Consider the following 14,311-nt stretch of genomic DNA (forward strand, 5'->3'; position numbering starts at 1 on the left):
AATAAAGCTTGGAGATAGGCCAAAGCCACCATTTGACAACCCCACTTCACAAACTGTACTGCAGTCGTTTTCCTCACTCATCTACTCGAACGACGGCATTCCTGCAAAAGCTGAAACCTCATAGAATTCTGCATTCCCACACATCTCTCTGGCGAGCTAGTGACCCTACAAACCGGGAATAAGACCTTTGGAATGTGAGCAATGTCGGGAGCTTAAGAGACACCTGCGGAGACAACCAAAACATTGAGCAAACCTTGGGCATCGTCTGAGCCACTATATGATCTCCTTTCCTAAACGTGTCTGCCCCTGCTCCTGCTGCTGTCTGGTTCCCATCATTAATGCGAATGGGACAAAAACACTTTTGTCAGGTATTCAAAACAACGAGCATGGAGAGGGTAATTGCTCAGGGTGGCTGGGTTTGGGAACCAGACAATTATCAGATATTTGCATATCGTTTTCTCACTGATGAAGTCTCACTCCTTTTCTCACAAACATCACTTCATGACATTTCTTCAGATATCTTTATCTGATAATATGATACTCACCCCTCCAAAAATAATAATGATAACCATGAATGCATTCTTACAAAACACACACTAAAAAAGTGTGCAACAAACGGGGCAAAAACAAAAACTTCCAAAAAAAAAAAATAGCTCTTGATTACACTGTCTTTTATTGTAACTAGTGACAGATTAAAGAAAGGATTGTAGATGTCTTTAATGCAGACACTAAAAGCTGGTTTATTCCATATTGCACCATCAGACAAAATTGTAAAAAACGGTGTAAGCCAAAAAGACCCACAAGGATTCTGTTTTAATTGTTACATACGAACTCAAAAGTATGTAAATGACTGAGTCGGGATGTGGGGGAGGCTGCCCAAGTGCTGAGTTTTCAACACTTGCGGTTTGTCGTGTCATGCTCCAGTCACTGCATTTAACTTCACAGTTACTTTTTTAAATTATCTTTCCCTTCTACACGGTTATAGTTGGTGATCTATGCATATGAATTGAGGGGTGTGTTCCAATGTAATGTGTTTGTATTTTGGGTCGGTCAGCATACGGTCACCTGACTTATAGATCAATTCGCATGAAAAGTTCATATAAATAAAGGCACGAATGCAAGTCGAAGTTTGTCTTGCGATCTTACTCATGTTTGAGTGTCTATAAAAGGATGACATGAAGAGGGTAAACATGAACAGCTACTTCCTTTAAAACAATCGTATCAAAGGATTGCACTTAAAAAACAAAACCAACAATTGACTTTTGCTATTAGGAAGATATTCGGGGGTGGGAAAATCATAATAGAATGCACAATGCTGCCACACTTACTTGGCAATTGAGATCGGAGTCGAATGGGTTCTCGGTAGAGTCCAACCACTCTTTTGATAAGGAATGTAAAGTTTTCAGTTTTCACTTCAAATACATTTGCTATGATCCTTCATAACTCCTTTTCCCACAACAGTGCGACGCGGGTATGGGCGATAATTATCTTCCAAATCGTTTCGGTCTTGGCCGTGGCACGCCAAGAATACAATTGTTTCGGTTGCTGACTTGGAAGCAGTTGTTTGTTTAGAAACTATGGCGGTGTCTCCAACGCGGGAATGGATACGCTGATCTGCAGTCTGTATGTAGAGGACGCCGACAATAGGGACCGCCCCATCCGTTCGTTCATTGGCCCGTGTCTTTAAAAGGCGTACTGTTTACTTAAATGATTTATTTTCATTGGTGTGCTGTATAGCCAATCCTAGGCAAGCATCCTTGACACGAATTTGTACGCGAGCGCACCGTGATGTCATTCATGAAAGTGTTTTATGACACAAATATTTATTTCAGTTATGCCAATGAAATATTAACTTCCTGCTCCCATAATTATCCGTAAATGTTTAACATCACTTGTGCTCCAACTAGATCTCGTTGCTTTAATTTTGAATCGGTGTAAATGAGCTGAGATGCTTTCGCCTAAAGGCCATGTCAAGAAAGGACGCCTGGGAGGCGAAATAAATGAATTAGAAGTCTCCTATTTTTTCAGAAAATGAATATCGCTCTTTGGCCTTTTCTATCATAGATGAATCTGTTTTCGCTGTTTTGGTAGAATAAGAATGACAGTGCAATCCAACGTACTCTTGCAGCAATGTCCAACATTGGCCACTAGACAGCACTGTACAACAAGTAACTGCACTCCAGCGGCAGGTGTAGCTATATTTCATGCTTATTATCAATACAAAACGCTTATTACTAGCGTATTCTCGACTTGGTTACCCAAACTATCAAATGAACAGTTTTTGACAAGGGTTTGACTCCAATGTGGGAGTCGTGTAGCGTTCGAGTGAGGGATGGGAGACGCTTCCTAGTAGGGTTGCCAGGAATGCAAAATTGTATCCTCATTCCTCCATATAAATGCTACTCCGTTCGAGACATTTAATGGATGAAATGTATAATCAATCTGTAAATATTCTGTCGTCAACTTTGAACACGTTGATAAATGTTCGTTCTGAGCGTCATTTACTTGTTATTTAATTACCCTGGGATTCGTCAATTTTGTTTGACCTGGCAACCCGGCTAGCACCGCACTGCTACGTTTTGTCGTGTGATCCGGAGAACCACGACCGCTGTGCGGGAAATGGACTGAGTGAGGGAGGGCGCTCTTTCCACCACTGCTGCCTATAGCATCGAAATACCTACCAGCTAGGCTCAAATTGCCGATTTCAGGTGGCGGAATTCGCAAGAAAAATACAGTGCCGTCATTAGTCTTTCACATCCCACTCTAGACACACTAACACGGCATTGATGGTAATGTATGCGAGGAAACAACCGAGACTCGGCGATGGGTAAACATCTTTTGACGTTACTTCTTCACATTTTCCTTTCGCCTATAGCTACGCTTGACAATCCGCCATTTTTTTACTGAAACCAAAATAAGTGTCTGGAAAGTTGCGCGTTCACTTTGATCCATTTCTCAACGTTGACTTTTCAAGCCTTCTATTCACATGCTCTTTCTTTATGATTGCAGGTGCGACCGAAGAGATTCTCAGCCCTATCAGGTACTTGGAAGCTAAACGTAGTGTGCTAGCAGCAAATCAGATTAAAATGGAAACTCAGGGTCAGGCTTCTGGTGAGCTCAACAGGCCGCAGTCAGTGCGGAAAAGTGAAAAGTAGATATTTGTTTCAAATTGCGGAGACCGTCGACAGATACGCATAGTGTAATAACGAGTGTATAAACTGGAGCCTGCTGCAGAGTGACGGTTCAGGCGAGTTTTACAGCAGTTAAAGCTCTTCGCTCTTTACGGTTAGCTCGCCTGCTAGCCAGTCTGATTAAGGCCTGCCCGTAATTTTTAATCTAGCAAGCGATTTGAAACGTTTCAACATTCCGATCATGTACGGATACACATTAGTACGCGAGTTGTTACAGTCAAACGTCTGGAATGCAGCCGTGATTTTAATCAACACCATACGTCACACTACGTCGCCATACGAATAGTTTATCTTCTCACGTTGTAATGATCGATACATTAAGCAATGGCATATTTAATCTAAAGTTTTGCAGAATGAGACAGGCAGGGTGACTTATTTTTAAGACATCCACTTGATCCTGAGGGTTTCCAGTGAGTTGGCCACTAGACCGGATGATGAGGAGTCCTCCTGACAATGTGTGATGCGCGTGAGGAATAAGGCGTTCGGTGCCTTTTTTTAAATTGATTCATTTTATTCCAGACTCTCAAATACTCATCTAAGAGCCATCCAGCAGGAGATCACCGACATGAAAAGATGCGAGACCACTCCGATGTCACCCCTCCCTGCAAAATGCTGCGGAGGTCTGACAGCCCAGAAAACAAACATAGTGACACCACAGGGAACAGCAGAGCAAAGGCTGTTCATGCACACAGGGCCAGGGATCGTGATGGAGGTGAGAAAAAAAAAGTTTAGATTTTAAACATCTAGCCAAACGCAATTAGTCGGTGTTTGTATTCGTCATCTAGGACTTTGGATCCATCTCCTGTTTTTCTTGAAATTGGCTCTTCTCATGACCAATGTTTCTCTTCACACCGGGTTTTGAATAAGTCATGACCGGGACTGGATGACATTTTCTCTTCTCCTTGCATTTGGTGTCACTTTAGAATTACTTTTCGACAAACGCTGTTTCGAGCCGAGAGTGTTTAGAGGAAGTTAGTTTTCTCGATCACGATATCAGGGTCATTTTTAATTGTGTTGAGCATTATCAGTCAGTAGACAAAAAGCAGCCTTGAAGCAATGTAGATGTTTGTGTTAAAACAACTTCATGTGTTGCAGGGACCAGTAATTCGCCACATGAAAATTCTCACAACCACAGTGCCCTTCAGAGCTCCAACTCACATTCAAATCCCAGCAAACCCTCAGACACAGTAAGTTGCTTCGAAGACAACTGAGAGTTTCTTGATCCTTACTGTTGAGTGTGTATGTCCCATTGTCACCCTGTTGTTTTCACTTAGTGGTGAATAGCTATCACTGACCTGCTAAAGGCCCAGGCACTCTATCAAGAAATAGCCACCTTGTTAGACAAGTGAGTAATTGGACCCTTGAATCCTTGGCAGGACCTGCGCGGGCTTTATTCCACATTTTTTCTCATTCCGAAGAAGACCGGAGACTTCTGTCTGGTACTCCTCCTGCGGGGCTCGAACGTGTTTTTGAACATTACGCCCTTTCGCATGTTGCACACACGTGTTGCGGGGATACTGCGGGTTGTTCTTTGTTGACCGACCAGTTGAGTAGGCTTCGCAATTCTGAACTTGGGTTATTCGCCGAGTTATGGCCACCATGTTCAGTAGAGGGACAAAGGATTTGTGTTTCAGTTGGGAGCGCTGCTTAACATTCCCGCTTTCGAAGAAATCCACAATCTCGCTTTGAGAAGCGGTGGGTTTTAGCCAGCTTCAAGAAGCATCCAAAAGCTTTTTTGCATCCATCCATTCCAGACTGGGGGAGAAGAAAACCCTGCTTGATGCCGTACACTGGAGGCACCAGTACCTAGAGATGCCGAGTGTGGAGGTTAATATGATGAAATTGTTAAACCATTCAACAAAAGAATATTGAATAAAAATCTCGGAATGTGATGAAAAAAGGAGTGGTGTTCAGAGTCTGTGGTGGCGTGTGTTTGTTTGGTTGGCTGACACACAAATGTTCCTGAGTGGCAATGATAGGGGTTGGCGGCTCTGAGTATTGATTTGGGAGGGGGAAAAAAAAGAGTGTAGAATGAACTGGATTAGCCGATACTTAAATTCAAAAAGCATCTACGAACGCAACCCTGCTTTGCTTGGTTTACAAGTGAGATTGCAACCTCTTGCATCAGACCCTTTATAAGCGTTAATAGCACTCACATCTGTTGTGAGACCGATTCTGTTCCGTAATTCTACTTTTTTTTTTTTTTTCCCTCAGACTCACGAACCAGGTGATGACTGGTCAGAGCACATCAGCTCATCTGGGAAGAAATACTATTACAACTGCCGAACAGAGGTGTCCCAATGGGAGAAACCCAAAGAATGGCTGGAAAGGTAGCAGTTATCCTCACCAAAGCATTTGATCATGTGCGGTTAAATATTCTTAATGGTTGGATCCGTAACGCTAGGCGTGTATGCACTCACATTTGACAGAGAACAGCGACAAAAGGAGGCAACAAAACAGACTGCAGTTGTCAACAGTTTCCCCAAGGACAGGGACTACAGAAGGGAAGCAATGCAGACATCAGTGCCCCCCGGGTTTCCGGGAACAAGTAAGAAGGACAATGACTATTTTGGTTTTCAAATGTTGTTTTACCATAAATTTAAAGTAAGGCTTGACTTTGTGAATTCAAAGTTGACAGTGCAGAGCGGGTAGTCAAGCAAGACATCACCTTAACCAATAGACACCCAACGGTGACAACAGCGACCTCCTTTCTGTTTACTTCAGAGTCAGCACAGGTGGAGAAAGCCACAACGGCTCATGCCACCCAGTCATCATCTTCTGGCCCGGGGAGCTTGAACCCCTCATCAGGCACCCCGGGATCGTCGTCATCCTCCACCGTCCCCGTCTCACCGGTCCTGCAGACCCCCACCCCTCCACTTCTCCAAGACCCCACTTTGTTACGCCAGCTTCTCCCTGCACTTCAGACTGCCCTGCAGCTCAATAATGCCAGTATGGACATGGCAAAAATCAACGAAGGTGCGTACGCTCTGTGTATGCAGTACTTTCATTGACTTGCGGCAACAACGCAAAAACAATCAGCTCATAGCATTATATTTAACGTCCCTGTGCTTAACTCCTATTTTAGCATAACTTAGTATTAGACTACGAAGGACTTGGAGACAAATTGGTGTTGTGTTGTCATTGTAAGAGCACAACTCTCGTAAACAGATGACATCTTGTACATGTTTTGTGTGTGTGTGTGTACAAAATATTGCATGTCAAGCACATTTTCTGTGCCTGGAGCTGGCTTGTTTGAGCTTGTTTTCCCTTGTTTAGTTCTGACAGCTGCGGTCACACAAGCTTCATTACAGTCGATGCTTCATAAGATCCTTACTGCTGGGCCATCAGCTTTCAATATTACGACTATTCTCTCTCAAGCGGCTCAACTCTCCAGCCAAGGTAAGAGAAACCTCTGGAAAGCTGTACAAATAATGTCGATCATATTCGTAGCATTCGGTACAGCCTGCTGCTGCCACAAGGACCCATATAACATTTTCTGCTGCTTAATAACTTTTGTATATCGTACTTGATATTACAATACTTCATATTGCCTTTTTTTTCCGTTCTGTCTTTAGCAGCTCAGCAGTCAAACCAGTCACCCATGTCGTTAACATCAGATGCATCATCACCCAGATCCTATGTTTCTCCTCGCATCAGCACGCCACAAGCCACTGCTGGTCCCCTCAAACCTCTACTCAGCACCCAGCCGGGCATCTCGCTGTCAAAGGTAGCGAAATAAGATATTGAGCACCCCTAAATGTTCTACTTTTGCACCTTAAATTTTCAAATCAGGGGCTAATGCACTCCTTTGTAAAGAGAAATCAATCTATCATAGACAGCTTTTCATAGAGCCTTCTTTCTGAGTGGCTGCTGTGTTGAACATGGCTTGTAACGGGGGATTGTTTTCTAGGCAAGTACACCAACGGTCAAGCAGTCATCTCATCCCCAGCAGACGTCTCAGCAGCCCCTCCCCAGTGAGAAGCACCACACTCACGAAGCTACCACAGCATCACCACGCACCCTCCAGCGCCAAGGGTAAAAGCACCTCTACAGCATCACTTAGAGAATCCATGCAGAATAATTGTGGCCGTGTTCTTGAGCTGCCTGTGATGTAAGAGGCACACGTGCTAAAAGTCTATAACAGACATTACACATTTTTAATGTCACAGTCCTGGCCATTCTGAAACTGCGTGCGGAAGACCTTGGTTTTCACATTTGTGAATGTTGTTGGCTTACCAAATGCTGGAGTGACTGTTGTAGGACAATGCAGGGTTGTGTCGCCACCTGCCGGTCATTGGAGGAAATTCGGTTGAGCCAATAATTCATTATTTTAAAGGCATAGTTTCTGAACATGAGGTCAAAGTTTTAAAATCAAGCTGTGAAGGGATTCCGACTCATATATGTTGAAGTGAAAATGTCTATTTTTTTTCCCTGTATTTCCTCCCAAAAACATATTTCACGTGTGTCTCTTAAAATCTTGAGAAAAGCTGGCAGATAAGTTGACATACAGGGCAAAGCATCCTAAACTGCACCTACTTTGAGGTACATATAAACTCACACACTTTTGATGTGCTTCTGTTGTCAACCACAGCAGCCAGAGGAGTCCCTCCCCAGGTCCCAACCACATCGCAACTGGCGGCGGCAGCAATGCCCCTACATCTGCCTCTGCTACGCCCACCTCCTCGACATCCCGGCCCTCCTGCTCCTTCACACCCTCCCTTGCTGCTCACTTCAATGAGAATCTTATAAAGCATGTCCAAGGTTGGCCTGCTGAACATGCAGAGAAACAGGTTTGTCCCAGATGCCCAAATATAATAATTAAATTTGATGTCAGAATGTCATTGTTCTGCGCCACGGAAAAAGATTAACGTGAATGTGCTGAAGCCACGTCCCGCTCACCTGACAATCAGACACTGCAAATATTTCTTGAGGCCTTTTCTGTTTCTCTCGACACACGGATGCGACACGGCACGGTGTTCCATCCTCACACCTTTGCAGCACAATAGAAACCCAATGGGTTTGTTGATGGCACGCTATGCGTTAAGTGCACTGTGAAAAGGCCTTCATGCTGACACATTTTGACATGTCTGTGCCATGAAAATATAACCGCAATTCCAGTTATTTATTTTCCGCACGGTTGTTGGTGATACACTTAACAACACACCCAGGTTGGGTGTGTTTGTGCAAGAGAAAGTTCTCTGTGCTCTCAACACTGGCCCGATCTCCAAATTATGGTCATTCGTATAATTTATGCATTTGTCAAACCACTTGTGTTACAGGCATCACGATTACGCGAAGAGACTCACACAATGGGCAGCATTTGCATGTCTGAGAACTGCACTGAGCTCAAAAACCTGCGTTCCTTGGTCCGAGTCAGCGAAATACAAGCCACATTGCGCGAACAAAGGTACGAGTGCTTTAGCACACAAGCAAGTGCGTCTGTTGTAGTCCAAATGGATCCACAACGTTTCTCTTGTTGATTTCTTTCTCCCGCAGGATACTGTTTCTAAGACAGCAAATCAAAGAACTTGAAAAGTTGAAGAACCAGAATTCTTTCATGGTCTGAGAACTTTTTGTCTCAAGTCGAAGCGGGCGTTCGAGGAGGGTTGACGGGGGGGAAAAAAAGGGTACAGGTGGAGGGCGACCCATTGCACATAGCTGGAAGCCAGAGGCCGAGCGCTTGTTCAGTTTTTCTCGAGCCCCATCTTCACACATGCACACAGGAGCTGTTGTCGGTTTAGCTTTGGACCGTTTGGGCGGCAAAGAGCCAAGAAAGAAGGAAAGGAAGAGCTGTTTGGAGAGGAGGGTTGATTTACAATTCCGCTTTGTTCAAAAAAGAAAAAAAGAGAGAAAAAAATAAATGTAGATTTCTTGTAGATGTTATCTATGTTGTAAATATGTTTTGTAGAATGAAGCCATCGAAAGCCATGTCTATCAAAGCTTTTGACATTCAAACTAATCAGCACCTAGGCGGCTACACCCTTTAGCTAGCCTTTTCCTTCATGTGAACTCGTCTGCAGCTTCCTGTTGTCAGTTCATAGATGACAGGAGAATCTTTTGGGTCAATGACTTACACAGAAGTTGAGCTATACAGAATCACACTGGTCTCATTTTTTTCCATTTCCTCTTCAAACCTCGATGAACTCCTCACTCTTCCCTCCTTAGCCCTCTCTCGGGGTGAAGTGCACTCGGGCATGGTGAAGCATCCCCTTCTAGCAAGGTCCAGCACAACTGCTCCTAACGGTTGGGTGTTGTATTTGCAGCTTCTGGTGGCCCTGCATCTCCCAGTCTTGATAAACTAGTGCCTGGTGGTGTGGTTGCGTGTGACTCCAAAAGATACAAATAATAGATGGGAAGTTGCTTTGAATCATTCCCACGCCCCTTGTCTGGCTTCGGCCTGGTCCTGCCACAAGTTCCATGTTTTTTTTTTTTTTTCTTCCCCTTTTGCGATGCAGGTTCATTCCATTGTACAGTCAACAAAGTGGACAACATTCAAAGGGTTTATTTATAAAGAGTTGTAGAGATTTACACTTTGATTTGCACTCTGTAGGAAGGGACAAAAAGCAAACAGGCAGGTTTGGGCAGAGGTGTGTGTGGTGACAAGGTGAAAATGTGAATTGTATGTATGACAGTTAACATGTTAAGCTAAAGAGAGCCCTGATTATTTTATTGGAGTGTTGGGTTTTGGTTTGATATGATGCTAGTGCCTTGTTGAAAATCTCATTCGCCTACACATCCCTCTCCTGTTCGCTTTTTTTTTTTTTTGACCTTCTGTTTGACAAAATAAAATAAACAAAAAAAATTAATAATAATAAAATAAGATGTTCAAAAAGCATGTCCCATCTTTGTTATTGTTTGCCCTCCATTGTTGAATCACAGGGTCCCCAAGCTGCAAAGTTTAATTCCACCATCCTGTCATCTTAAAAGCTTCTCTCACTCAACTTCACAACACATTCAGTAAAGGTGACCACATCCTTCGTTTGTATATTGAAGTATATGACAGATGTAATAAAATGTCTCTGAAGGGTTATGTCGTCTCGCCTTCTTGATGAGCTGCATTTTTGAATAAGACAGCTAAGGAATATTCAGTCCATTATCACCAGCAGCATGGAGACAGTCTGCCTGTCTCCTGTTCCATCCTTGATATGGCTCCCATCAAGGTGAGGAGTGGAAGTTAAGGAGGTGTTTGAGGAAATGTGTCTGTTTCGGTGTCTCCATGTGAGGGCCACATTTTCAAAGTAGAGATATCAGAATAATGTATTGTGATGCAGGGGCTGTTTTAGAGACTTGTTTTTAGTTTGCTCACAATCTTAGGTCGACGTTACCTGCAGACCCCTCCCCACCCCACCCATCATGTCAACAGACACCAATCAGCAGGGGTGGCTTTTGTTGCACAAAGCCCTCACTGTCTAGACTGGTTCACACATACCTGTAGTATGTTGCCTAATGTGTGAAACTAGGCACGGAAAAGCTGATTTACATCTCTTAGCCCCCCTCTCCCGTGCTGAAAGCTTGTTAACACATCCTCTCAGCAGGAAAACACTTTTAAAAAAACCACAGAAACACTTTGATTAAGCTTTTGCTTTTTTTAGACGCTACAAGATTGCTACAATTGTAGTCATGTCACCCAACTAAAGCTATATAGATTTGATGCTAAATCTATCTAGTTTAGATGCTGCAACATCAAGATGATCACATATTATATTGTGTCTCGGTGAATTAAAGTATCGTGGAAAATGTATTTTATTTGAGTGCAGTTTCATTCAAAACATGAAACTCATATTTCGATTCCCGACACACAGATTTTTTTAATATATAGGTTTGATGATAACATTAATAAACACGCAAGGCACCAAGATTTTTTTTCGATCTGATAAATTTGTGACGTAGTGGGCTCCTGAGAAAATAATTTGTGAACATATATGAGCATATTAAATAAAACGCAGGACCTGACGGGACAATAGCACCCTTCCGCTCCGGTGTAGCGGCATCCTTTTGGTGTCTATTGATTTGACGTACACTTGAAATGGTGAATCAAATTATAGTACTGTAGTGGTTTTCAGCATACTGGTGGTGCGTTTAGCATTTCTTACCACTAGGTGGTAGTAAAAGCTCAATAAAATAGAATGCAACCACGGTGCGGCGAATTTGCTGTCCACGTTATGCAGACCACCACGTTCTAATACGTGAAGACCGATATACGTGAATGTGATCTATTACAAGAAGGAATGATACACGTGAAGTTATATCAAGGCATCAAGCAGTATTTGGTCGACTCCAGACATTTCTATCTGCAGCAGTCTCCTTGCATAACTGACACAGCCCTGGACTGGCGCCGATGTGAATTGCAGATAATTGCTGTAATTGTCATGTGTATTTTTTTCACTAAAGCTGTATCCTCATTTTCACTTGGCTGTTGGCTTCATGCAGAACGAGTCGGGGCTTCATTTATTGCAGCCATATCACTTGTTTTTATTCACCCTGCATGTAAATCGCTTTTAATTCATTTTAATTAAGTTGAACAAACATGTTGAAGAAATAAGAATGTATTTTTACTACTACATCCGAGTCCTCGATTTTTGCATTGCAGATCGTGACATGTTTTAGTGTGTACGTGTGCGCGCGCGTGTGCGTGTGCTGTCGTCTCAGTGGCGCCACGAGCCTTTTTGGGTTGCTAATTTCGCTTAACGACTGTCCGCTCCTCCCTCAAGTGGCAATAGCAGCCTGATCGCCTGAAGGCTGCAAGGTTCAGTCCGGCGTCAACCTGGCTGCCGGAGCAGGGATGACGCTGCAGGTACAAACACTAGCCACACTTTGGTGGCAATCGCTCAGCGATACAGTCAAGTGACTCAATCCGGCGACAATATACGAGCAATGTTTTATTTTGCAATTAAATACAACAATGACGAAAACATCTCGACGGACAATGACTGTTTTTCATTTTCAGAGACACGAAAAAGAGAGGAATTTGCTTTGTAATATGTGTCAGGACTTGCAGTCGAAGGCCATCATTGGTGCATAACACTGGCAAATAATTGAAACTAAAGTAAACATTTAGCATTTGTTTACTTAAATTATCACTTAGTTTTGTTTTCTCAACAATGAAACTAAAGTAGTAACTGAGCATTTCCCACATTTCCTTCTCATAGGGAATATGCAGTCACGGAAATTGTGACTATCCAATTAAGCCATTGTTTAAACCCTCACCCTTGGGGAGAAAACACATGCTGGCATGCAGTCTTTGAATAAAATATCCAAAGCACAAAAATAAAGTGAAAATTACTTTTTTTTTATTGCCAGGAAGAGACCTAATAAATTCAGTAAGGAGGCAGGAGAACCAAACTGTTCTAACCAAAACACTTGCAAGGGTACACTGGAAAAACTAAATTGAAAGCACTAACAAAGTCACAAAAAGATCAAAATTCAAAGTACCAACAAAACATCAGCAATTAAGACACCACTTCAACAGAAACAAAACAGCATGACAGGAACACAACGATGTGACCGTGAACGTTGGCGTGGCAGTCCTTTTGAAAGAGAAGAACTAATGACACGATGAGCAACAGGTGTGACGCTGTAGGAGAAGCACTCCATTGCCACCTGCTGGTCACAAAAAGAACAAACATGACAGTACGGATGTTTACGGAATGTGGGATCAAGCTGATGGACCCAGAGAGAATCAAAACAACTAAGGAGAAAATATGGAAACATCATGAAGGAAAACTGAAATTTGAACACATAATCTCATCCTGCACAGGATGATCTGATAACATTTTTTTTTGTTTGTTTTTCTTTTTTGACCCAGTGCTTTATTTAAAAGCATATTCTTGTCATCAATTGATACCTCCACCCACTGGATTGGTAACTGAATAAACTGACTTTATTTTGAAAGGAATGCACTGGGTCCAAGATATTCACAAGCTTTCCTGGCGTGTTTATTATTATTATTATTATTATTATTATTATTGGGGTATTTAGCATAAAAGGTATTGCACCCACCCACATCATGAATAAACTGACTTTATTTTGAAAGGAAGTAAACGTTCCTGAGAGATTAACCAATCAGCTTGAAGGGGCGGAGTTCTAGCCGACCACAGCTATTTCTTCTGTTATATCTTGACTACTTTGAGTCCGTTTATACTGTCTGACAAAACGGGATTGTCCCTCATTTTCAACAAATTCTCCATCCAGGAATACTGAGATGATGCTTCAACGTTATTGATAACAGAGAAAGAAAGCTTAAACGAAGGACCAGCAGTTTCAGCCATATAATTTGACACGCTTCACAACAGGAATATATCTTTTTTTTTCTTCTTTGGACTTGAAGTATACGCCGTGCCTTTTGAGTCAGTTGAAATGCGGAGCAGTTTTTAAAAGCAACTTTTTTTCACCCCTTCTACTTCTGGCGGAATTGCGAGTTGACTTTTTTATGAGTAGGAATAGCCAGTTTATCTCCGCAGCTCAATGTAAAGCGTGTTATTTGTTTATTTTTCCACGTCCGGCTCTTGGCTCAAGGAGAGACAGTGCTGTTCGTTGCGGACACACAAGCGCGTGTTGCGCATCGACGTTGGCGTCAATGGATCGTCACTTCAGTCTTATTTCGATTTGGCTGCAACTGGAACTCTGCGCCATGGCTATTCTTCTCACGAAAGGTATATACAGTATCTTGCGCCTGATCTGTGTTGCGCTTCTTCTTTGCAGTCTGAAATCCGCCGTTAAATGCTTAATTGACCGTAAATGCTTCATTGGTGACCAATAACAACATTTCCCCGAATTCAAACAGTAGTAAAACATCGCAGCAAATAGCCTTGAAATTATTTGCAGTCATAATCTTTTTTTTTTCCATGTTTACAGCCGAAAGCAGTTGTGATTCTCACATCTGCTATTAACAGGAAACTACAGTTTAACTACAATCTAGCTAACTAATAGTTGTTACACTCTCAATACCATGCACCTTTCTACGTTAAAGCATTATGTTTGATAATAAAGAGTCAATGTAGTATTAAGTTGCATTGTCTCCCAAAGGGTTCCTTCAGTGGAACTCTGTTTTAAAGCTGCCATTCATATAAAAAGTGAACTGGGCCAAAAAGCTTCCGTGCTCAGGTCGACTCCCCCTCCTC

The 14,311-nt window shown here is 42.7% G+C and overlaps 2 protein-coding genes across 3 annotated transcripts in view; both read left to right on the plus strand.

Annotated features, from left to right (window-relative positions):
- Positions 1 to 2,592: 2,592 nt before the first annotated feature.
- waca (WW domain containing adaptor with coiled-coil a) lies at positions 2,593 to 10,219 on the plus strand. Of its 2 annotated transcripts, none has more exons than XM_019867154.1 (13): positions 2,593 to 2,827; positions 3,010 to 3,040; positions 3,711 to 3,903; positions 4,287 to 4,378; positions 5,406 to 5,521; positions 5,621 to 5,739; positions 5,916 to 6,167; positions 6,468 to 6,590; positions 6,767 to 6,918; positions 7,102 to 7,226; positions 7,783 to 7,981; positions 8,471 to 8,598; positions 8,688 to 10,219. In XM_019867154.1, the coding sequence occupies exons 1-13, from the start codon at positions 2,787 to 2,789 to the stop codon at positions 8,755 to 8,757; spliced, it is 1,641 nt and encodes a 546-aa protein (XP_019722713.1). In that variant the 5' UTR covers positions 2,593 to 2,786; the 3' UTR covers positions 8,758 to 10,219. The 2 variants fall into 2 exon arrangements, with proteins under 2 accessions (XP_019722713.1, XP_019722715.1); XM_019867156.1 differs by having other exon boundaries at positions 6,770 to 6,918.
- A 3,077-nt stretch (positions 10,220 to 13,296) lies between these two features.
- bambia (BMP and activin membrane-bound inhibitor (Xenopus laevis) homolog a) overlaps positions 13,297 to 14,311 on the plus strand; it is a 4,500-nt gene continuing 3,485 nt past the window's right edge. The window contains exon 1 of the mRNA XM_019867174.1: positions 13,297 to 13,843. Coding sequence (XP_019722733.1) covers positions 13,621 to 13,843 — 223 coding nt within the window. The 5' untranslated portion in view covers positions 13,297 to 13,620. The remainder of the gene's footprint in view (positions 13,844 to 14,311) is intronic.

Source organism: Hippocampus comes, unplaced genomic scaffold, assembly GCF_001891065.2.
Source record: "Hippocampus comes isolate QL1 unplaced genomic scaffold, H_comes_QL1_v1.1 scaffold322, whole genome shotgun sequence".
NCBI lineage: Eukaryota > Metazoa > Chordata > Actinopteri > Syngnathiformes > Syngnathidae > Hippocampus > Hippocampus comes.

Coding starts and splice junctions, on each gene's coding strand:
- waca (XM_019867154.1), top strand. CDS start 2,787: ATGGTAATGTATGCGAGGAAACAACCGAGACTCGGCGATGG. Junction 4,379..5,405: donor CCAGCAAACCCTCAGACACA/GTAAGTTGCTTC, acceptor TTTTTCCCTCAG/ACTCACGAACCAGGTGATGA. Junction 6,591..6,766: donor GGCTCAACTCTCCAGCCAAG/GTAAGAGAAACC, acceptor TTCTGTCTTTAG/CAGCTCAGCAGTCAAACCAG.